Source organism: Sceloporus undulatus, chromosome 2, assembly GCF_019175285.1.
Source record: "Sceloporus undulatus isolate JIND9_A2432 ecotype Alabama chromosome 2, SceUnd_v1.1, whole genome shotgun sequence".
NCBI classification, from domain to species: Eukaryota; Metazoa; Chordata; class Lepidosauria; order Squamata; family Phrynosomatidae; genus Sceloporus; species Sceloporus undulatus.
The window spans coordinates 234,882,462-234,908,262 of NC_056523.1; the positions used below are offsets into that span (position 1 = coordinate 234,882,462).

The 25,801-nt window shown below is 38.9% G+C and overlaps 1 protein-coding gene across 3 annotated transcripts in view; it reads left to right on the forward strand.

Moving 5' to 3' along the window:
* Positions 1-24,614, forward strand: part of FREM1 (FRAS1 related extracellular matrix 1) — a 99,488-nt gene extending 74,874 nt beyond the window's left edge. For 2 of the 3 annotated variants that reach the window (XM_042454582.1, XM_042454583.1), the window contains exons 28-37: positions 2,645-2,774; positions 4,876-4,948; positions 7,465-7,614; positions 11,894-12,123; positions 13,999-14,046; positions 15,651-15,806; positions 16,040-16,168; positions 18,534-18,649; positions 21,671-21,756; positions 22,489-24,614. In XM_042454582.1, the coding sequence (XP_042310516.1) occupies positions 2,645-2,774; positions 4,876-4,948; positions 7,465-7,614; positions 11,894-12,123; positions 13,999-14,046; positions 15,651-15,806; positions 16,040-16,168; positions 18,534-18,649; positions 21,671-21,756; positions 22,489-22,688 (1,318 nt within the window). In that variant the 3' untranslated portion in view covers positions 22,689-24,614. Of the gene's footprint in view, positions 1-2,644; positions 2,775-4,875; positions 4,949-7,464; positions 7,615-11,893; positions 12,124-13,998; positions 14,047-15,650; positions 15,807-16,039; positions 16,169-18,533; positions 18,650-21,670; positions 21,757-22,488 lie in introns of those variants that run through there. The other variant, XR_006102463.1, reaches the window with a different exon arrangement.
* The last annotated feature ends 1,187 nt before the right edge of the window (positions 24,615-25,801 follow it).

Genomic DNA, 25,801 nt, shown 5'->3' on the forward strand with positions numbered 1-25,801 from the left:
AAGTGGGAAAGCCAGGGTCAATCTTGTTTGGTGAAGCTGCCTCAAATGTCAGGTGTTGGGGGGGGATGTGCAGAATGCAGTCTGCCTAAGTGAAGTGGTGAAAGTCTGCCTCCGTTTACACCTCTATTCTTCCATACAAAATCATTCCATACAATGTTCAAATGCAGATGCAGAAGGAAGGTTTCCTAATCCTAACCCCACCTGCAACCCCTTCTTCTGGCCAAAAAAGAACTGAAAATGCTACAAGTTGAGTCTCCCTTATCTGAAATGTTTGGGACCAGAGTTGTTTTGAATTTTGGTATACAGTACCTGAATTTGCATATACCTACATAATGAGATAGCTTAGAAATGGGTTCCATGTCGAAACACATAATTCATTTATGCTTCTTCATATATACATTATACACATAATCTGAAGGTAATTTTATACAGTATTTTAAATAATTTTATACATGAAACAAAGCTCATGTACATCGAACCATCAAAAAGCAAAGCTGTCACTATCTCAGCTAGCCATGAAAAATGTTTTGGTTTTTGGAATATATTGGATTTCAGAATTCTAGATAAGAAAGTCTCAACCTGTATTTGGAAGTGATGTGATGTCATTTCTAGTGTGCTGTGCCAGTACAGCCTAAGACCAGAGTAGTGAAAGTGGCGTCCATTTCCCACTCAGTTGCCCAGCCCTGCCCTCAACAACTACCATGGAAGACTTCTTTGTTTGATTTCCAGTATGGAAGTAAGGTTCCATGGTCAATTTGTCAGATTTTCTGTCTGGAATATGGGATGCTGCAAAATATCTAGAGCTAGCCCCACTTATTATATAGTATTTTTATGTCATTCCTACTCCAGCGAGTTCAAATCAACATAAATGCTTTACTTGGTTTGTTTGTTTTTTATTTTCTTGGCTAAAAGAAAGTGACATTGTTAGGTAGATTAGGCATCATCCCTAATGACAGATATCAAGTGTGCATCATGGCTGGTAGGATCCTGGGGTGTAGCTATTGGGGGTGGTATAAAATGAGAGAACTGCCCCCCAAATCAAAATTTTGTTCGTGAAAATGAAATTTTTCCTTCAGTCCCCAAAATTTTAGCAATGCAGAGAGTGAAATATTGAATGTCATTCCTACCTAGAACCCTTATATTTGCTGTGTTTGTATTCCTTTGGTAACCTTGCCTCTACTTCTCGTTGGATACCTCAATTGTATTTCTCAGACTTCCACTGAAGTTTTAAGTTGCAATGCTAAAAAGTTGAGGAATGAAGGAAAATTTCATTGAGACAGAATTCTTATTTGAGGGACCTCCCCCAGCTATATCCCTGGCTAGGTTTCCTAGTGCAAGGTTAGCGTTTTGTCTATGTATTGCCTTCACATCAGATCCAGAATATCAAAAGTGAAATTTTCAAATGGAAACCTTACAATAGCCTGAGTAACCTAGCTGGCCAAAGTACTATTTCTCTTCTTCTTATGATGTTTCATGACTTTTAATGATCAAATTCTTAGTCTGATGACTCTGACAAAATATTAGTAACCTTAAAGCAGATTATTGTGGCAAATACAGCTGCTTTAAAACTCGGGATGCTGGCAAGCATCCCCAGAAGTTTTATTTTAAATGTCCTGGTTCCAAGTAATAGTCACTAAACCCACTTTAAATGCTTTCTTTAAAAAAGAATAAATTACTCCATTCTGGCGAAAACATCACCAGGATTCAGATATCTAAAATACCTACATTATTTATTTCTGTTGACTTTCTTCTGCAAGGCTACAGATATCTAGAATATCTACATGATTTAGATCTGTTGACTCTCTTCTGCAAAGCAACTAAGAAAAATAAAAATAAATAAATTAAAGGAGAATTTTCTAAATTGGAAAAGAGAGAAAAAAATCATTTTTTTCTTCTCCCAAGGACCTTCTGTTTGGGTGTGTATGTGTGTGTTTTAAGACACTGTGAAATTAGATTATAATCAGGGATGGATGAAGAAAAATAAATTATTTTGTCCTATTTATATTACACCTCTTATAGTATCCTAGAAATAATGTAAATCAATTGGTGACTGATGCATCATCACTGACCCCTCTGCAGTTAGTATTCTTTGATTCAATATCATCACTATTCTAGCTTGATCCCATGCTTTTATGTAGAAGCTTTGAAAGTTACCAAATGGAGAGGTTTTGGTTTTCACTTATGTGTATGCACTACATAGGGCTCTAAACATCCTTAAAACATGGGAACAGCTGTGGCTACTCTGTCGTGTGGGAATTGTATTCTTTGCCTGCTCAGACACTTTTGTTTCCATGAATACACATTGCAACTCTCAGACAATGCCTATGTGTGAAGACACATTCAGCGCTTAACTCTATTAAGTTTGTGCTCAAATTAAGCTCTTTTCAGATCAGTTTCCTCCAATTAGTCAGTCTTTAAGATGCCACAGAGCTCCATCTTTCTATAGTAAAACAGACTAGCATGACTCACTCTTTCTGTCTGTGAAAATCCCTAATACAACACTTTGGTAGAAACACTGTATACTGAGGACAAACTGGAAGGAGATTACACCTGTCTCATATCCTCAGCCCCAGGCATCTTGTTTGGGATTCCTATGGAGATTTCCTCACTATGGTGTTTTCTTTCTCTCTCCTTCCCCCAACAGACTGGAACTGAAATGGTCCAAAATTGAAATGCAACAGGATACTTATGAGGTCTGTGAAAATGTGGGGATGCTGCCTTTGAAAATCAGCCGATCAGGGCACACTGCTGATTCAGCTTTTGTGGCAGTTAAGGTAATATTATCATAAATGAATAATAATTAGTTGAAAAGAGAGCATGGTTTCAGGACCTGTTTCGTGGTTTGCTGTGTTTTTGCAGCATTTTATTAACTATACACACACGTACACACACTGTCAGTAGTAAAACCCACTGAGTTCAAATAAACTTTGTTCCAGGTTAGCGGCTAGAGAACTGCAGGCTAGTTTTGTGACCTGCTGGGGAGATCTTGCCCACATCAGTTGCTAGGTTGGTCTCTAAGGTCTGCCAAAAGTGCATGGCTAGAAAGAGACCATCAGGCGGGATGGAATAAGCAGTGGAAGCTATCCGATGCACTACCATACCCTCCAACTATCCTGATTTGCCAAAGACAGACCCAATAATCCACTTTCCCAGCTGCTTTTAAAATGTCCCAGTTTATCTTCTTTCCTCCAAGTTTCACCCTTCACCCTCAATTGCTACAAACTGAGTTCAAAGACCAAAAGTAGTTTGCACTCAGTTGCCTTAGCAGTGGGGAGAGAAGCAGCAGAATCTTTCCCTTCCTCATAGGCTCAGACAAAAGCAAACTGCTGCAGCCTCTCCTGGCTTATGTGCTCATCTTCATTAATAACTTTTGCCATCTTTGTGTTGCTTGGCCCTATGTGTCCCAGTTTTCATCAGTGAAATGCCAAAAAGTATGCACTACATTGATGGGTCCTTCAGACCATCTGAGGGCCAGAGCTTTCCAGGGATCAAAGAACATAGATAACGTTTTTCCATGGGCAGAAGTCCAAGGTTCCCAAGGCCTACTGGAACATTTCCAGCTATTTTTTTGTTGTTGCCTCCTTTGGTATAAAAATAGTGAATTGAAATAGTAGATGCACTTTTAAAATATATTTCAACCCCTCCCTACCACCGGTATCATTTTTACTATTAAAACTCCACTCCTCCCTCCCCATCGTCAAGTACATTCTAGTTTTATTCCCCCTCTCCATTTTTCCCTTCAGCTCTGTATAGCTCTCATTGTAAACTGGGGAACGCTTGCCTGTCCATGGTGTTGTAGGAGAAAAGGGGAAAACAATGTACTGGACTGTCAGAGAAGCAGAAAGTCTTTGGTGATAGAGTCATTAGGACGACATGTCTCCTAGTCTACAATGGTCTGTTTGAAAGACTGCCCTGTTTAAAGGAACCATAAGACGAGAGTGTTTTATCTTTGCCCATCAACAATTACCACCTGAATCAAGTCACCTGCTCCCAGTCTTTCCTACTGTGGCAAGTTAACTATCTCTCTATAGAAATTATCACAATTATTTCTTAATACACACCTATATGTACATATAAATTCACAAATTCAAAATTAACAAACTTTTTTTGCAGTGAATAAATAGTCGTCCTGGTATTTTAATAGAAAAATTGACATCTGAGCTTGGAATACTGGGAAATCCATGCCTAATGCAAAAAGCATTTGATGTGTGGTCTTGCAGTTCCACAAGATGATTGAGAATACAATATTTCATTAAGCAAATGGCTTCTCATCTTAGTTGTGAGGAAACCGGTAGCATGTGGTCAGTGGTTGCCTCTATGCAATCCCATTTCTGCAGTGGGAATCTTTGGCATATTACACAAAATTTTAACTTGCAGCAATATACTGTAATGCAAACTGCAGTTTGTATTTTTTTAAGAACAGAATTTGTCTGAAAGCTTTTTTTTTAAAAGAGGTTTTGCATAACACTTCTGATGCAATCCTTTCCAGAGTCCTCCATTAAGTAGTGTGTGAGTTTGATTTGGAAACTGGACATTTAGGTTCCTATACCATCTGTGATGGCACAATTGCATGTATAGCAGGAGCATCCTGCAAATTAAAGTTGCTGTAGCATCTTGGGAGTTATCTGTTTCAGTCTTTCTTTGTGTTCTCATTCCATTGCTATCAACAGAACAGAGTAGGCACCAATAATTTTCTACTCAAGTTTGGCATAATGTGTTTTCAGTGAACTGCCACAATAAATGGTGTCTAGTTCCTGAAGATGGTGATGTGCTGAAATGCATTGAACCTGATCAATGCTAAGCTTTAGCTCCTGATGGAAATATTTAGAAGTCCTGTCTGAGTTCATACAGTATTTTCTAACCTTTCTATATTAGGTGAATGAAATGACTGCTTTGTCAGGAAAGGATTTTACAGTCCCTTCTTCCCAACTTATTCAGTTTGATCCAGGTAAGCTCTGGCTGAAATGCTCTAGCTTGTTTGGTTATTGTTATTTCATTTTGTTTTAAATGAAAGAAGTTAACAAAGAGATATCAATTTAGCTTGGAAATGTCATTTCTCTGACTACTGCTCCCATAATCCTTAGCCAGCCTGATGATTTGTCTTGCTGGTTGAGGGATTCAGGTAACTATTGTTGAAAAAGTAGCCATCTCAAGCCCTGAACTGCAGGCAGCATAGACAAAAAAGGATTGTGGTTTCTGCCTGTTCCTGATAGGCTTGCAGACATCCTTAAGAACTGGCTGGGATGGCAACCTGGAATAGGACTGGATCGTGGCTTTGGCGCAGCTTCTGGAGTCTTAGGACACATGCAACATTTAAACAGCATACCTCCAAAGTGACCCCAAGCAGCTTTATTTTGGCCTGTCTGTATGGGGCCAAAGATACCTAGTTACTTGCACTCTGATAATATTGATTAGAACAAAGCATTGTACATTGGCCTGCCTTTGAAAACTGTTGAGAAGCTTCAGATGGTTCAAAATACTGCAGCCAGAATGTTGGCTGGGACCCATCTCTTCAGTCTTTCTTTCCCAATTTTGAATTGACTGCACTGGTTTCAGCTCCTCAATTCAATGTGTTTTTAAGTCAAGAAACAGTCTGTGGCCAGAGTATCTCATTCTCCCTGATGAGCTTTCCTGATCCATTCATTCTTCTTTAGAGGATCTTGTTTAAGTCCAGCTGACATCAAAGATGAGGTGGGTAGTGACTTGTCCCAAGAGGTTCTTTTGGTACTGAACCTCCTCAGTGTCATGTAAAGCCCTTTTTATTTGTTGAGTGTTGACATGAGTTAACATTTTATTATGGTTTTTACTGACAGAGATTTTAACATCAGCTTTCTCTTATTACTATTCTGCTGCTTTAATATTTTAACATTTATGATTGACTGTTTTCATTTCTTAGCCTTTGCTTTGGGAACATCTCAGGGTTGATAATCAGATTACAAATAAATACATCAATAAATCTATTTGTATCTATAAATAAATAAATGGAAATATAATGATATTGTTTGTATAAATAATACATATAAATGCATGATGTGCATTAAGCTCACTTAAAAATTACCCTTCTGAGACAATACCCTAAAAACTTTACATTAAAAAAGACATCTATATTTAATGTGAAAGGACATGCCTATATCCATCTTCCCTTTCTTGTGACTGGCTGCAAAGGTGCCTAGAAAAGCTTCTGAAAACAACAACTGTCTTCTGGGAGGTCCATGTGGCTGCTGTAACATAGATAAGTGATGCACCACATGAGTCTTCTGCTCTATGACATAGAAAGTCTGTGCCAGTTTAGCACCTTTCTGAAGTGCTGGCACTGGCATGAGGTCTTTCCATGTGGTACAGACCAATCCATGTGTTGCGTGTTTGCATAAGCCTTACGGGCATTGACTATGCAGAAGCGGTTTTCAGCAGCAAACCAGGCCTTAAGGGTCTCAGAAGAAGGGATGCCTTGTCCAATGCTGTTCAGGAGATAACTGTAGCCTTTTAGCCTCCTGCATTGAGATGTGTGGTGATCCCTGAGAAATGTTTGTGCCCTGCCATTTATGTACATTTATTTGTTTTGCTTCATATTCCTCTGATGTACCAACCAGGTGAAAAAGTTAAAAAATTGTGTTCAATTTTTGCATGAGCATCTAGGAGTGGGTATAGATGGGAAATAGCTTCTTCCCCTGAATCCCATGAGGGGTGTGCGTGAACCCCCTCTGCTATTGAAATGTGGTGCTGTAAAGGTATATAAAACAACAGTAGCAGCAAGCTAAAATGTGCTTTTAGCTGCAACTCAGTGACAATTAAGCACCTTCCAAGACATTTGATTTCCTTTAAGATGTTTTGCACAAACAGAAATCTCCAAATTTGCCTTGACTTTAGCGTCGGGTCTCCTTCTTCTGTATTTCATTATTCCTCAAGAACTCTTTTCAAGTGCTGGTGTGTACAATTATAGCATCTCCCAGGCAATGAGATGCTATGAAATTATCTGAATTTTGGAGACAATGGTTTTGTATCAAGGTGCTTGACAGACATGTCCGCACCTTGAAAACAGAATGAGTTGTCATAGACGACTGAAATGGCAGCATTCCAAAATGATAAAACAATAGTGGATTCACTGCGATTAAGATTTCAAGATAAAGAGTTAATTTATTTTAAAAAATGTACACAAAGACCCAACCTTTCCTTCTCCCTGAATTGCACGCTATTAATTTCCTGACAAACCCCCCCCCCCCAAATTTTGCCATAGAAAACAGATCTTTGTTACTATGTGAATGGAATCATCATTGCTGAAGAACAAATTTGGTCTCTAGTTAGTGTTATTTGGGCAAACCACAGGAGTCCAATCAGTGGGCAGGAGTACAATAGCTCTACAAGCCAGTCTGTTGTAGATGTAGACATGTTAATTAATATATTTTTCGACACCTAGGTTGATTGAAAAAGCAATTAAAGTGTAATTAAAATGTTTACTTCTGGTAGGAATGTCAACCAAGATGTGGAATATAGCAATTACCTGTGATGGATTAGAGGAAGATGAGGAGGTCTTTGAAGTGGCTCTGATCTCCCCTGTGAATGCTGTTCTTGGCACCAGGACAAAAGCTGTAGTGAAAATTTTGGACTCAAAAGGAGGTATTCACTTTTGATCTTCCTAATAAAATCTGGAGCAGTCTTGGCTGAGAAGTGACTTATTTCGCAATCTACAAATATTGTGAATACTTACCTTTGGATCAAAATCCTTCATTTCTTTAAAAAAAACAAATAAAAATGAAATAGACTTGACAGTCTGAGGTCCTTTCCCTTCTAGCCATCTGCATTCCTCTTCTGCTTAAGGAACAGTAGAGCATGACACAATCAACTACCAACCTGCCACCAAAAGATCCTTTCCCTATGGAATGAACTTCTGTTGCTTTGGCTCATAACACTATTATCAGAAGAAGGTCCTTCCTGCGAAATTAGTAATATGCCTTGCTCCTCACCAATACTGTCTGTTGTATGACAACTTTTTAAATACTTGTGAAGAGTTCTCAGAGGGGAAGTCCTTAATTTTACTACTACATAACTCCAAAATGACATGAAGATCATCACCATCATTTTCATCATCATTATTTTCAAAGAATGTGGGTAATAGACCTTATCACAAGTAGTTATCATTATTTGTAAAGGTGTTGTAGCAAAGCCCAATAATTTGGAAACATCACCTTGAATACTTGCACATTAGTCATATGTAGGGGCTGGACTGGGAACAGTTTCTTTGCCTAGTTCATAACTATTGGATTAGTAACAGAGCTTCAGTTTAAATACATATCTTGGTCAGTCAGTCAGTCAGTCATTTTACTTATATCTTTCCCTTTCCTTCAAGAGTGAGAGTCAAGGCAGTTTACAAATTACAGCAGTGGTTCCCAAACACTGCTCTTCCAGATGCTCTGGACTTCAACTCCCAAAATTCTTGACTGTTGGCTAGGCTGGGAGTTGAAGTCCAAAATTCCTGGAGGACCAGAGTTTGGGAACCACTGGATTACAGTAAAAAGAAATACTAGTAAAAACTACATATAGCTAAACATACAAAAAGTGAGAGCCAGTGTGGTGTAGTGGTTTGAACACTGAAGTATGACTCAGGAGATCAGGGTTCAATTCTTGGCTTGAGTTTAAGAACCCACTTGGTGACCTTGGGCAAGTCACACACTCTCAGCCTCAGAGATGGCAATGGCAAACCCCCTCTGAAGAAACTTGCTGATAAAACCATATGATAGCTTCGCCTTAGAATAGAACTGTCTATAGAATTAAAACTGTATAAAACATTATTATAAAAGCATAGATTAAAAACAGTATGGCACTAAAACAGAAAACACATATTTTTAAAAATCAGATTCTAAATGCTTGTTGGGATAGAAAGTCTTCTCTTGACAGGGAAAGGACAGCAAGACAGAAGCTAGCCTAGCCTTCCTAAGCGTGAGTTCTAGAGTCCAGAATTACCCACAGAGAAGGTCCTTTCTTGCATTCCTACCAAAGATGTCTGTGAATGTGGTGGGATTGAGAGAAATGTCTCCCCCAAAGATTTTATGCAAGTTCATATGTATGTTGTGATATACATTGAAAGAGAAAATGTTAGCTGTCATTCATTTATGAACTACAGTCCTCCCTCCATTCTCACAGTCTTCAGACTCGCATCCCTCGCTTATGTGCGAAGGACAAACAGAGAGGGAATGAATGTGGCACGCACCTGTGCTCCTGTGCCAATGGGGCTTGAATATAAGTAAAACTCAGTTTTTGCTAGGGGGTCCGAAACAGCTCCCCCGTGAAAAAGGAGGGGCAACAGTTTAGTATTTATCTTGCAATGGGGATGGACATGTAGATTCTTATTGCTCTGTATCTGTAATTCTAGATGAATCAGAGGCATTAATTGAAGTTCAGAACTCTGAAGCATCTTGCTATTTTGTCATTGAAACTCTTTTGGGATGGGTCTGTTTTCATACCCTTGCCTGTTGGCCTAAAGATTGTTATCCATTTTATGGGGAGATTGTTTTCAATGGCACACTATAGATTCTCCTGTCAAATTTCATATGCAAATGCAACATCATTGCTCACTTCTTGGGGTGGTGGGGGTGGTGGTAAGTTCCATTCAAACAGTTGCTAATTATTTATTCAATTTATTCAGTTTTTATTCCTCTTTTCTTCCTATTCCCCATTTTTACCCTCACTTTAACCCTGTGAGGTAGATCAGACCAAGAAATAAGTACTGGCCCTTGGTCACCCAGTGAACTACACAACTGAATAGAGATTTGGGTCCTGTTCTCCATTTCCCAGAGACAGAAAAGTTAGTGTGACGGTTTTTTTTATGTTTAGTCACCAGAACGCTTAAAACAAACAAAAACTTAAACCATTTACTTAGGGGCTTGACAGACCGCCCCGAAAGCGCGGGCTGGAGCCGTCCGTTTTTAGTCCTAACGGAAGCTGCACCAACCAAACACCATGGCCTCCATCAGGACTAAAAAGAACACACTAAAAGCGGGTTCTTTTTAGTCTGCGTGGCAACACCATGAATGCACCACTGGCACACTCATGTGCAGCAATGATGCATGCGAGGTGCCACGATGTTTAGATGCTGTGCCACTCTTGCGTCATTATGGCAGCCCCCATGTGGATGGGGCCGCACTATGATGGAGGCGGCACCGCCATGCAGCAGGGCTCGGGGGCATGCGGTTGCTCCGCAATTCCAAGCCCTAAAATCAGCTCCAGACCGCCACTTTCTGGCAGTCTGTACTGGGCCGTAGTTACATTCATCTTGAAAAGATTAAGTTTATATCGCTTAACATTAATTTTACACTGCTGTGTACATTTATGCTGTTTTAAAACACCTTGTCACAATGAAAGTGTAATATCCCATCTATTATTACCTCTCTCCCCTCAAACTTGTCTGTGCATTTAACTTGAGGAAGAAGGAAACAGCTATATGAATTTTTTGAAAGCTGGATTTTTCATGCACTGAAAGGGAATGAATGAGATTAACATTAAATACAGACACAAAGAAAAGATGCAGGAAACAAAACTGTTTGTCTATAATTTATATCTAACTTCTTTCCTCCTCCTCATCTTCCTCTTTGCTAAGACCCAGACTCCACTTCATCAACAAAATCTAGGAACAGATTTTTTCTAATAGTAAATTAGAGATAGGAAAATGTTGAGAATTAAATATATTACATACAATCCCTCCCTTAATTTTCTCTTCAGCTGCTCTCTTTCCATCTCACATTCTCTCAGTTCTTCCATTGCCTCCACTAATCGTTTCCCCTTCTTCTCTCTATGCCTTCAACACTCTTGCCTTCCTCTTTCCTTCCTACATGTGTCTTCCTCTACTTCTTCCCTCGTCTCGTCTATAACTCTCAAACCCTTCCATGTATTTTTAACCCATTAGTCTCAAATCAAGGAAGAGTGACAGTGTAGTGTATCTAAACAAAAAAATATTAGAAAATGAAATTGCCTACATAATTATGTTTTTCTTTCTTTCAAGTTGAGCAAAACTTTCAGTGTTCAGTCCATCCCATCCATGCCCCCCCCTTTCTTTTGCCTTCTTTTCTGGTTTATACCGTGAAGTGCTCCATCAGCAATGCCATAGGTTTCCTCTTCTTGTTCCTCCCTCCCTATTGTTCTTCCTCCTGATACCAGCACCTTCGCTTTGTTTTCAACAACTACCACAACTCTCAAGATGATGTTGGGAAGAAAGCAAAGGGGAGAAAAATAGCATTGCAGTTAAAATGCTATTCCCCATATTGCTCCCAGGAAATTTCATACAATGACACTGATTACATAGAAAACAAGGGACAGAACAACTGAGTGTGGGAAACAACTTTGCAAATGAAAACATTATTACCCATGTAATTCTTGAGAAAACACCATAAATTACATTGAATCATACTGAGAGGAAAAGGTATGTTTTAACTAAAGAAGAAATAAAGATAATTCTTTAAGGTAATTTATATCAACATGTTGGTCTTGATCTAGATTTAGTCCAACATTCTAAACACAATAGTCACACTGCCGGGTAACAAGGCATAATTAGCTCTTTTTAACTCATTGGAAGGTTTTAAATTATGCTTTTGTTATTGTACACTGCATTGATAACTATAAATATGTTAATGAAAACAGAAACACGCTTTGGAAGTATTGGGTGGGAGGTTTAAAACTTTCTCTAGCTCACTCTTCAGGCAAAGTCCAAGAACTGCTTTTCAGCTGGGAAATCAAGTACAGAAATGAGAACTAGTTGGGTTTTTTTTAAAAGAACAAATGAACATCAGATGAAAAACCATCTTGCTTCTAATGACAAGCTGTTTCATCACCCACATCAATGTGACCATCTCTCTGATTTTATAGAAAAAAGGACTGACCATCTGCCATCTTGTTTGCTTTTCAGGTCAGTGCAGTTCATTCCATTCCTCCAGCCAAAACAGTCGCGACTTATGGATGAAAGGAACATTGCTTCCAGGCTCCTCTTCATCTTCCAGGCATGCCACTGCTCACTTGGAAGGAATCCCGCTGCCCCCATCTAAAGAGACAGTAGGACAGAGAAGGGATGAGCTACCGCAGTTCGACTCAGTCAGTCTTGCAAGGAGCAGGCTCAGGGCCATTGGAAATGGCAAAAGAGTAAGGATCACCCTTTGAACAGTGGAAAGAAGGGAATTGTTCCAAAGTTGCAATTTACTTGCCTTTGTATGAACAATGTTTTAATAAAGGTGCATTGCCCTTGAGCAGACAGCTCTTTAGATGGTGACAATAGTGGAGGTTCCTCGACTTAACTGCTTAACATATAGATGTTTCTTTTGTCTTCTTATTGTGTTGACATTTTTGAAATGTTAAAAAAAAAGAGAGAAAAGCTATTTGATCTGAGATTTCAGTGACTCGGACATGCTCCTTATTAACAGTGACAATGACCTTGTTGTGTCATTGTCATTTCTTTGTCTTTAGCTTAACACAATTAAAAGTCCTTATGAATGGATCTAGGGACAGAAACATACCATTTATTCCCACAATAAAAGTAAGGTCACCCCAAAATGTTTTGTTGCCTGAGATGAAGATAGTTCTTTTGTCCCCCACTCCTCATGCAGTTGTGGTCAAACTCAACATACTGTACAATATAGAGACAATTAAAAATCAAACTAATTAGAGGTAGAAGACTAAGTAATGTGGACTTCTGTGAACCTGCACTCCAATAAAAATAATAATTAAAAAACAGTTTGTAGGTGGAGCTGATAAACCTGTATATGGATGATACAGTGGGCTCTTGGTATCTGTTGGTTCTAGCCCCCCTCCCCCCATATATTTTAAGTCCCATTAAATACAGAGGATAGTAAAATGATAACCCTTATATACAATGGCAAAATCAAGGTTTGCGTTTTGGAATTTATATATTTTTAAAAATATTTTCAAGCCGTGGATGCTTGAATCCATGGATATAGAATCCATGGATACGGAGAGCCGACTGCCCCCTCCCCCAGGGCCTATTGCCTATTGCTCTTACGCATTTAGGTAATCATGTATAGATTTCACTTTTAATGCCTTAACTGTAAGGGCTCAGTACTTTGACTCAACAGCAGCCATTAGAGCATTTCAGCTTGTGCTTAAGGCACACTTTAGATTGCATAGGCTCTTGTGAGGAGACACCAGGATCATTTTATATTACTGCAGTGGATGACAACAGCAGTCTAAACATTTCTGCTGCTTGCAGGAGAAGGCCCATCACTGTCCACCACATTTGCAGCCACACACAGGCCACCTCCTTATCTTGCCTACCTTTCTGCCTCACCCTAGTGGCTCTGCATGAATACATGCCAGCAACACTGAACAACCAGTTCAGGAGCAAGAGCTGCTGCAGTGGGAGACCAACTGAGGGAAAGAGGCAGGAGTGTGGCGGCAACGGAGTTGGAAGGGTAGTAAGGAGGTGAGGCAGCAGTGGCAAGGAACCTCCTAGTGGGAGTATAGCACAGTTCATTGCTTCTAGTATCCTGTCTCCTGAGGCATCCACGTCACTCTGCTAAATGATACAGTCACCTTGCTGGGTAGGTGATGGGACTGACTGGCCCTTCCCTGCTGTATGGTTCTGTCCACACCACAGCCGGTGTAATTGGGTAGAGTTACAGTGGACCCTTGTTATACACTGGGGTTTGGTTCCAAGATCTCCCGTGGATAACAAAATCTGTGGATGCTCAAGTCCCATTAAATATAATGGCAGAGCAAAATAGTTCCCTTATAAAAAATGGAAAATCAAGGTTTGATATTTGAAATTTATACTTTTTTTTGAACATTTTCAAATCGTGGATGCTTGAATCTGTGTATAAAAAAATCCGTGTATAAGAAGGGCCGACTGTACATTGATTGAGGATATCAGCTTCCATTATATGGTTGGATAAACTCTAATCAGTAAAGAGTTAAGAATACTGCAAACACATCAATAAAGTAAAAACATTGTATTTTGCTTCGCCTTTTCAGATGCACTGTGAATATTTCCATTTTTCCTTCCAGGTCCATCCTTCTTCCATCTTCAGAAATGGCAATGATACATTTCTTCAAGTAAGAATAGTATCAAGTTGCTTTCACCTTTGTGTGGTTTGTTTTTACTACCTGTGCAATATGAACAGCTGTTTTGACAGTATGTTTTTTTTCCTGTTAAAAGAAATTGGAATCTCATCTCCCTTAATTTTAGGCTCAGATTAGGCATGATTAGGTGAGTTGCGCAGTAAGCATGCCTGCCCACTTTCCCTACACCCAGGATTTCCCTATCAGCCAGGCTACCAGCTGTGAAGTGAATCCAGATGGAAAAAGTGAGAGGGAAGCTAAGTGTGGAAAAGAATCTAGCAATTCCCATTACCAAACCTGTTTTGTGCTTAACAGTGGGTTCCAGCTTCCACTTTTATATACAAATACTGGAAACCCAAATTTAAGCCAGAGCTAAGAAAGTGACTTTTGGAAAATAATTATTACAGTTAAAGTTTAAAAACCCAAGTAATAGTTGGTAACTACTGCAGTTGAAAAATTTTAAACAGTCATATTTTACTTTCTCTGTTTCTCAAAAGTAATTGAACCTGTTACTTTGGATTCCCTCTTTTTAAAAAAAGCACCATTAGGCACAAAGCCGGCACTTAAAGCATGTGGTACTCTTCCTTCTGCATTTATTGACCCTCTCATAACTGTAAACATAACTATATTTACAATTATACCATAAAAGGAGTAAAGTTATTGATTATTAAGCTACTATTTTAATGTAGTTATGTCACTATTGAGGGAAAAAATTAATTGAATGTACTTTTATATACTCATGTGTAAGTCTAGAGTCAGTGTGGCATAGTGGTTTGAGCATTGGACTAGGACACTGGGAGACCAGGGTTTGAATCCTGGCTCGGCCATGTAAACCCACTGGGTGACCCTGGGAAAGTTAAACACTCTCAGCTTCAGAGGAGGACAAAGGCATCCCTGAACAAACCTTGCCAAGAAAACCCCGTGATAGGGTTGCCATAAGTTGGAAATGCTTAGAAGACACACAGTAACAACAACAAATAAGTCTAGATATTTTAGTCAAAAAATGGGCTAAAGAAACCTGAATCAATTTATCCATAAGTTTCTACTCAGAGAAGGGGATGAGAGTTAATACAGTAAGAGCTGAAAAGAGTTAATCCTGTATCTTAACCCTTACCTTTATATCCTTTTTGACATGAGCTTATTTTCTTAGCCCTGCCCATACCTGGTCACACACGCATTGCAAAGCTACCATTTACCAAAGCTCCCTTCTCATTCATCCAGCCCTTAGGGTGAACACAAACACTTATGCCTTCCAGAATTTTGTAAGTTCTTTGGCATCATTTTCCTTTGCTTCATCTTTTACATCCTTTGTTACATGCCCCTAGGTTTTATCCTCAACCTATCCATGGATCATATCAAAATGTATAACCTGCCCTTGACTTATACCTGAGGTTGACTAACACATGAGAATATATGTGGACTAGTTAGTTCAAGCCTGGCTTTGCATTTTGCCTGCCGTCTCACATATTGTCCATTTTAAAAGGTATCTGTGTGTTTGTGTGTGTCTGTGTTTTAGTTTGTTTAAAACCTTGGAGTTACCTAATGTGGGATTATGCTTTTTATCCATCTTTTTGTTGCCATTATTATTTATCATCAAGTACCATGGGATGGCTGTGCTAAAAGTGGAGGATGACAAGCCTTTGCGTAACAAGAATGAGATGGCAACAATGTCAGGAATTAATCAAAGAAAAGTGAAGAAAAGTGTGGTTTCTCTCAAGAAAACACAAGTTCCACAAGCAGATTCCAGCATTCTGGTATAAAAATTTTTTGTTTCCCATTTGGTTACATAATGTGACATATTTTGAAGACATTTAAAACCAATTAGAAACCTCATAAGACAGTATTCAACATTCTGTACACACAGACATGCATATTGCATTAGCCCTACAAACAGAAAGAACTACCTTGTAACATTGGTTTATAAATATCAGAGATGGAGTCTCTAAAATTAAATGAGCTACATTCTCAAAATCCCTTTTCCCCCCAGGTTCAGAGTTTTTCCTTTCCAAATAGATGTACACCAGATTTGAAAGGTCTCTTGCATTTTGAAGAAAACACCAGGAAGATGTATCAGTGTGATGGTATTTCTTGGGCCATATGGAATAATACAAACAAGGTGCCAATCTGCTCTTCTTTGTGCATGTGTCTGTTTTTAAAATTACTTCATACATATGTATAATAAAATCAATTTTGTAGATCGATGTTTCCAAACCTGTCAGCTTTTAGCAAATGTCTACACCTTTGCTAACAACCGATGGGTTTGGTCTATACAGGCAGACAGAATGTTGGGACATATAAACTGACTTTATGGCTGTTTGGTCACAGTTCAGTCATCCATCTGTCTCATTCTGGTTGACTACGTTGGTAGAATTGCTTGCTGCCTGTAATGCATGATTTACTATCAGTTTTATTTGTTCAGCATAGTAAAGAGAAAAGTAGAAAATGGACTGATCACCCATTATGGACTGTCTCAACCCAAACCACTTAAGGACCAGATCCTTTCTCACACTCATGATGGAGACTCATTCCTCCTCCAGAGGTTTGATCACAAAGAGTTCACAATACCTGAAGGCTAAAGAAGTGCCTGGAAGGAGAAAAGTGGATTCAGGACATGGAATCATATTAAATATTATTTCAAGCATGACTTCCTCTCACTGGAAAATGAGAGCTTCTCAGGGATGGAGCAGACTGGCAAGAAAAAGCAGCTCAGTCCATCCACATACGTGGCATCAAGTCGTGCTGGGTGGTTATTTCTTTTGTCGCATCTGTGCATCTGTGTGCTGAATGATACACTGGGAAAGCACAGTCATGGAGACCCCTCATACATGCCCCCTTCACTCCATGCCGCCTGTTGAACTGTCTTAATTGTATTACATCCATGACATTATTGACGATCACGTTTTTGCTTTGCTGCAGTCCCATATGGGTGCTGGGCTGTTTATATACCGTACTGGTGCAATGATGTACATTTTCCACCTTGAGTGGAGTATCCCATCTTCTTTCTACTCTGGTTTTTAGCCCCAGACTGTTGCTTTGTTTTGCTTTTCACCCGCTTTCGCCTCATGCATCGTCTAAACACCCCACTTTCAAAGCTGTTAGAACCTGCTTTATTTGGCCTTTGTGGACTACCCTTCAGACTGCATTCCCCTAAGTGGTATGGAGAGAACTGCTCAAAGGAATTAGAGGAAGAGCTGACTACATATCTAGCTGGCCACCACAACATTTTAGGACATTACATGCAATTGAGATATGATCTAACCCAAGATGAATCATACCAGGCCCAGCAGTTTCATTTTGGTCTACCTTGGTTTTAAGAGAAGTGGGTGGGGGGAGGAAGATGGAGATATATTTCAGAAAATCAAAAGGGGCCCTTTGTTTCAGGTTTCAGTTCAAAAGGTGGATCCTTCAGAGTGTAGCCAAAATGGCAAAAACCATTGGTCTTTATTTGAGGATCAGAAATTGAGGATTCTTTGTTCCAGTAATTAATTGACATTAGCTTACCCTCCAGCATTCCACAGATGAAAACCAGGACATGTGTGGCCAAGCAATCTCAGAGTGTAGCCAAAATGGCAAAAGTTATAAATGAGAAATAACACACACAGAAACTAGGAGAAGCTGCAGCAGTTTGCTTTTGCCTCAGCCTCTTGGAAAAAACAAGATTCTGCCCTTTTGCACTTTGAATTCAGTTTGCAAAAACTTAAGGAAGCTAAGTACAGTACAAAGGGGGAAAGGTGGAGGAGGAGAGAGAAACTGGGACATTTAAAAACAATTGAAGAATTGAGACATCGGTAGATTAGTCCAGACTGTCTCTGTCCTATCAGGACAGTAAGAGGGTATACAGTAAATTAAAAAATCATTGTAGAAACCATTTGCCAGATTAATCCTTGAGAAATTTGTATGGAAATTGAAGTACAATTTTCAGATAATGATGTTGCTCAGGCCTATACTCATCTGGCTCAGAATATAAACATCCAGATTATTGTTCTTCTTCAGCTAGGTCTCTTGCCAACAGTAGCATTGTAACTACTTGACTGCTGAGGACCTAGGGAACTGTGGTTTTCTTTGATAACCTTTCATGTAGACTACAAACCTCATACTACAAACCACCAAGGTTTATATTTGTGTTTTAGGATACAGCTGAACTTGCTGGTATCTGTATTAAGAATCTGTGTACCCTTAGAAAACTACATTTCCTAGAATCCCTTGTGCATAGAGCTATTCTCCCTTAAAAACTATTAGAAAGGGAAAACTGAAGCTCTCTGAGAAACATGCAGTGAGTGAAATGCTGCTATTGCCAGGGAAGAGAACGTAGATTGGAACAAGACACAAATCCTTCTGAGAGATGCTGGGGCTGTACCCATCATTGCTGCTTGTGGTGTCTTGATGGTATTGCAAGTGCAATAAAGATGAAAATTTTAGAATTTACATCAAACAATAAATTGGATTGATCAAATTAATTAAGTGGAATTATTTAATTCTAGGGTTCTATCTTAAAAACCTGTCCTCATGGATGGAGTCACCATGATGGAAACTGCTATGTTCTGATCACTGATCCAAAATCCATATGGACTGTAGCTGCCCGAAACTGCAGGAGACAGTAAGAAGCTTTGTATTTGTTTTTATGGACCCTATCACATGGGGTTAAAACCCTGTCTTACCTTTCCCAAATTCAGTCCTAATTCAGGAGGCAGCAAGATGTTATCATAAAGAAATTGCCACTGAATTGTCACCCGGGTCTGGCCTGGATGCAGCTTGGGTCCTGTAAGGCACTTCGGCAGCCATTTGTAGAAGTTGGAAGCTTCTAAAATTGGCTGCCAAACAGCTTACAGGACCCGGGCGGCGATTCGGCGGTGATTTTCTTGCGGTAACATCCGGCTGTCCCTGAATTGGGACTGAATTTGGGAAAGGTAAGCCAGGGATTTAACTCCATGTAATAGTCTCCCTTGTTTGTTCATCTCTTCTTTCATATATTTCAATGTTACACTTTTGCTAAAATTAGACCTGCTTTTTAAAAGGTGAAGTCTTATAGACATCTTGTCACTTGCACTCTTAGCTCATAATAGCACTTTTGAAGTCCTACCTCAAATTTATGTGTTTGAAATTTATTCCATCCATACAAACGTATGCATATATTTAATGCTCATTCTATCTAAACCAGCGGTTCTCAACCTGTGGATCACAACTCCTTTGGGGGTTCATCTTTTCCAGTTTCATGCATTTCTTGTTACCATAATTGTTACACGTTACATTTGGAATATTTCATGTGAAACTAATAAATTTTTTTTAAATGGTGCACCATCACCTTCAAGACAAAGTGCATAACACTGAAGGGCAGGCCAAGTTCTTTTAGCAATTGGGGGGGGGGGGGGGGTTCCTATGAGTAACTCTTCAACTCCCTGTCAATAAACATACTGTATAACTAGATTAAATAACTCTGCTGTTGTTTCCTGACACCCCAAAACATCCTAGTGGCCCTGGCTAAATACCCCAAAGACACCAGATCCTGTCTGATCTTGTAAATTAAGCACAGAGTCTGACCTGGTTAGTACTTCTGTTAGTACACCTCTGAGCATTCCTTGCTTAAGGAAACCACATGAAATTCATGGAGTCACCATATGTTGACAGGCAATTTGAAGGCACATGTATATACACACACACATGGCAAAATTGTAACAAGTATACTGTATTAATAAAAAATGTACAAAATAAGGTTATGCAAATGAGCAATATGGGAAGAGTTTATCAGTGGGCAAAGTGTGGCAAAGTGGATCCCCTACCATTTTCAGTGTTTTTGTCTTTGCCATTTTGGACAGTCCACGTGCCGCCCCGCCCGATGGACTAAGGACATGAAGTTAGCTTCCAGAACAGTAGCTCATCATGCTCTATGCTATTTGATATCTAAGCCATTTAGGTATTAATAACTGTGAAGCTGCTTTTTCTTCTTAAGAGATAACACCAATAAAAACAGAGTTAGTCTGAAGTTTAACATAGGTTGAGTCTCCCTTATCTAAAATGCTTGGGACTAGAATTGTTTTGGATTTTGGAATACCTGGATTTGAATATACTGTGATATATTCAAATTGCTAAGATAATGTGGTATCTTAGCGATGGGACCCAAGTCTAAATACAAAATTCATTTATGTTTCATGTACAATCAGCCCTCCATGTCCACAGATTCAGTGATCCATAACTTGAATGTATCTATATCTATACATTCCAAAATTCTATATAAAGGATACCATTTTACCTAGCCATTATTTATAATTGGACTTGAGTATTCAAAAATTTTGGTATCCACAGGGGGTCCTGGAACCAAACCTCAGCACATACTAAGGGCCCATTGTATACATCATACACATAGCCTGAAGGCAAATTTATGCAATATTTTTAATAATTTTGTGCATGAAACAAAGTTTGTGTACATTGAACATAATAAAGCAAAGGTGTAACTGTCTCAGCCACCTATGAAACAAGTTTTGGTTTTGGAATATTTTGGATTTCAGGATTCTGGATAAAGGAGACCAGCCTGTAGTATGTGCAAAGAAATAACTTGTTTCATTTGTAAAACAAACGCAAATTACAGATCACTTGTCACTGGTTTTTCAAAAATCCATCTAAATTAACATGTGTCAGAATTAGCCAATAATTACAAAGCCAATATGAGCTATAGCTGGGTTATAATCAGAGCATGGAAAAGTTATCTATTGACCACCCTACCCCAAATCTTCCCGCTATATTCCAAGAGGTTCTTTTAACAGCTCAAAAGGTGGCCCATTATAATCCATTACCATTAAATAGAAATTACTATAAATACTAAAAATGCGAATCAACTTAGTTTAAGGGATAAGGAGCCAGACACTGGCCTTATAACATGTCTTGCACTTTCACTGAATCTACACAATGTGAACTACTGGTGCTCAGAAACAATACCTTCATTAGTGTGTATTGATCTGTCCCCCTGTCTTCAGTTTATCCTGTTAAGCTTTGTCTATCTGGGAGGTAATGCCTGATGCCTTGGCAATACAGGCTAATGTTAATTGCATTCTGAACTAACATGTTTTCTCAACCAATGTATCTAGAACTCAGAATATACTTAGTGATTAGAAGGCTGAACTTTCTTTTTCAAGCTTAGTTTTTAAAATTTTCTTATCATTTGCATCCCAACCTTAAATTACATTCCATTAAAATTCCCAAGACTTTTCCCCCAGATAATAACAGAAACAATATTGGAATAGAATTAAGAATACTCTGTTGGAGCTAAAGGAACCATAGTGTAAACAGAGGGCTCTTATTTGTATAAGTGGGGCAGAGATAGGAAATACTATACATTTGGGGGGAGTATGAATCACAGACTGCAAACAGTGATGTCCAACGGCCACCTGGCTGAAGGATTCTGGGACTTGCATTTATTTATTTATTTACTATATTTCATTTATATGCCACCTTTCTCTTGGAGGGGGACCCAAGTTCACAAAACCTTCTCAAAACCTCTATTGTTATTTATTAATGGATTGTTTACCCCATAAACTATTCATGTTGCAGTAACTATATATATATTGTACTTTAATCAACAGAACAGATGCTACTTCTGACTATAAAACTATTCTCTTGAGCCTAGGTACCATGGCAGTTTAGTCAGCGTGACAACTACAACACAGATGCAATGGCTGTGGGACCTCAGTGGAAGGAAGCCTTTTTGGATAGGTATGTATGAAGCAGAATGTCATTCTGAAACCATTACCTCCAAAGCTGGGACAGCAAGGATAAAATATTTTCCTCAGTGTCCTTTAAGACAATAATTTCAAAATGCTATTGTTTTAAGACACTTTGCACTTAAGCTCTTAACTCATCCATGCAAGGTGGATTCCTGATACTTCAGGTTTCTGGCACTGAGCTTCCAAGCTCACCAGCTCTGTCCTTGGAGCTTTTTTTTGGTTTGGCCTGTCTCCCGACAAGTTCCATCTTTCTGGAGAGTTTCCCTTATTCCCTATGAGCTTATGGCTCAGGTTCATATTGAATCTTGTGAGGAACAGGTTTTGACCAGATGGTTTCAGGGACTGGCCAAAGGTCAGTGGCTTCAGCCATTTGCTTCATTTCCTTGCTACAGGTACTAAATCCATTCTGAGAGCATTTCCCTAGTCTAAACACAGTATAGCATTAGTTTTCACAATGGACCTTCCTAAAACTAAAACTTATCTGCACGTAGAGTATGTTCATCTAAGATAGATAGTGATAGAATAGTTTTCATTTAAGAGAATTGCCATACACATAATCAGATAACAACAGCTGAGAGAGACAGCAGTTTAATTAGAAAGGAATGCTTGATCATTTGTATGATGAACAACTCTATCTATCTATCTATCTATCTATCTATCTATCTATCTATCTATCTATCTATGCATGCATCTATCAGCCATCTATTTTAATTTATTTTAGGCTTGAGTGACCACAGAAATCCAGGTCAATTGGCATGGAATGATGGAAAACAGATTACTTACACAAACTGGAGAAATGGCCCACCTCGTCTTTCAAAAAAAGGCAAGAACTGCTTTTTAGCACAACAACAGGGAAAATGGCAAAGAAAGGACTGCAGGAAGAGCAAAGGCTATAGCTATATATGCTCTAGGAAACTGTAAAGAAAAAAATGCATGTCTAGTCTTATTTGCATATAATAAAATATATTTATTTGCAGCTGGAGGGACTGGAAGGACTCAAAACTGGAGAGCAGCATGACTTATTTGTAATGAACTTTATAGAGCTGGAGTGATCCAATGTGAAAAAGTCTGCTCCGTTGGAGTTTTTTAAAGCAGAGGCTGGATGGCAATCTGTCGGGGGTGCTTTGACTGTGTATTCCTTCATGGCAGGGGTTGCGCTTGATAGCCCTTGAGGTCTCTTCCAACTCTATAAATCTATTATGATAGAGGAAATGTTTACACTGCCCACTCTTCCTCTCCTTTTGCCATTGTTTATGGTATGTTGGATATGGGTAAAAAATGAACTTTTGTTTGTTCCCAAGTTTCTCTCTATCATGCTTCATTCAAGAGGTGCAAATAGCTAGACAGAGAAGTGGAGAAGAAGGGTGGGTGTAAACAATATGCCACATATCCTATCTACTCCATCATTCCAGGAGAGAACTCTCCATTACTCACAACACAAAAGATCCTTAATTTTGAAAGGGAAACTGAAGAACCTCCTGATTTTCAAAAGATGTATAATGTCTATGGATATTTCCAAATTTGAGGTTAAAAGGGGTCAGAATTAAGCCCTTCCTCCATATGTAATGACACACAGAAGTGGAAGACAGGAGCAGAAAAAACTGTGCTTCATTATATGTCTGATCTGGTCACCATTCTCTACTAATTTCAGTGTTACAGAATCCTAGCAAAACTGTATAAAATATTGACTACTTTTTATTGACATACTGATATACCTAAGCCAGAGTTGAAGGAGATGTCTCTTTCCAGTTGTTGTTAGTTTCCCACTAGCCTTAGCTAGCATAGGGATGGTAGGAGTTGTAAAGTTCAAAGCTTGGAATGGTTACCTTTTCAGATGATAATTCTCAGTGGAAGAGAGTGTTGTGGGAGTTATAAACAAAAAAAAAGTTACATTTTTGCCTCAGCACTTCTTCACTTTCTCTTTCTATTAATAACATAAGGTTTGTTAGAATTTTAGTTTGGGCAAGGAAAAACCTGATTCCCACAATGTACATATTATATTTTCCTTCTCATACAATGGATACACAGTGTGGACAGCAGTACAGTTAAATCTACACCAAACAACATTACTATCTGGAAGGTAGCCAAAATTGATTGAGTACCCACAGTCATTCCAAAGTACAGCTTATATATTCATTCTATATAGACACGCATTGCAATCTTATGGTCATCTGTACCATTTTATTAAGATGTATGGCAATTTTATCACACATCAAGTATCAATCTGTTGTCCAAGGTACAGAAGGAACAAAAGTATCTGTTTGGGTTCATTAAGAAGACATGGAGATGTGTAACTGTTCTGATGACCTTAAAAAAATAGGACCGATAACATCACAACACTTAACATACCAGTTCTTCTTAATACAGAGTTAGGTGCCCTCTAGATGTTTTGAACAACAATTGCCTTTAGCTCCAGTCAGCATGCCCAATACTCTCTGATTATGGGATTTAAGAGTTTGAAGCATCAAGTGATTTATGCTTGGTCTACTATGTAAGTTTCAAAAGGACAACAAATGGCCCACAAATTGGAATAATAATGTGATTTTGCAGAAGAACCCATTTTTTTCCTCTGATAATTGTTAAATATGTGGTTGAGAGTTTTATAAATAATTATCAGTTATATACATAATTCTTTGTCCTCTTAAAGTATTTAAAATAAGAGGATTTTGGTGTTGTTGTTTTTTTAAAATTGTATATTATTTTCTGAAATGTACTGAAAACTATATTTCTATGAATGCTGTGGTATGGTTTTCTTTAAATTTAAGTGACAATCTACTTTTGTACCCTCCATAGCATGCTACTTGTGCTGTTATACCTAAATACCTAATAAAAATACTATCACAAATGATAAAAGCATTGCATGAATGTATTGTTTCAATTCTTCAACCTTTCAGAGTAAATGTTGTTCTAAAACAGTACTAACAGTCACGTGAGAACCCTGGTTTCTCTACTGCCAAGTGGGGAGACTGTGAAACTGGGGGCCTTGCTTAATCTTTGTTCTGCCTGCCACCTCGCCCAGTTGCTTTTGCTCAGCTGGATTTTCCAGGTGCATGATTGCAATTTAAGGTGGGCAAAACAGCTGTATGGAGGGAGCTAGAGAGGACGACAAATCCCTTCTGAAGAAACTTGCTAAGAAACCCCCATGATAGGGTGGCCTTAGGGTCGCCATATGTCAGAAATGACTTGATGACACATAACAGCAGCAACAACAACAACAACAAAGAGAGGTGAAGATCTAAGCATCCCACCAGTGACTACTTTCCACTGCAAGTGTCTTCTATTCCTATCAGTGTGCACTAATGAAGCACAGTAGGATCTAGCTCTCTATTTGCAACCAATTTTTGTTGTTGTTGTTGTTGTTATGTGCTTTCAAGTCATTTATGACTTATGACAACCCTAAGGGAATCTATCATGGGGGGGGGGGGTTGGCAAGATTTGTTCAGAGGAGGTTTGCCATTGCCTTACCCTGAGTCTAAGAACATGTAACTTGCTCAAGGCCACCCAGTGGGTTTTGCTGCAAAGCTGGGAATTGAACCCTGGTCCCCAGAGTCATAGTCCCAAGCTCAACCACTATGCTACGCTCTTTCTTAGATATATCCTAAAACCACAATAGTGGAAATGTCTTCCCTATAGCAGCGTGTGTTTTCTGTGTGACTGTTCTGTTAAGTGGAATGTTTGGGGACTTCAAATGTCTGTTGGTTTTAGATTACCTTTCTGTCTGCACTAAAATAAAAATGCTGTGTGTGTATGTGTTAGTGTGAAATCGACCTGAGAAAGAGAGACTGGAATTTTACCCTGTCCTACCTCCTGTTTAAAGTGGGTGGTAAACTCCCATAGGAGGTACATGCATTCTAACGTTTTTCCTATGATCCTAATGTGACTCAAGCCTCCCCTCCAGGTATTTATTGTTAATAAACCTGTTGTTTGTTAATTATTAATAAACACTGTTAATAAACCATGCAAATGTAAGCTTAAATAAACATCATGTGTACTTTGGCCTTAAGTTTCCTTCCAAGAAAGCGTGTCTAGACTTA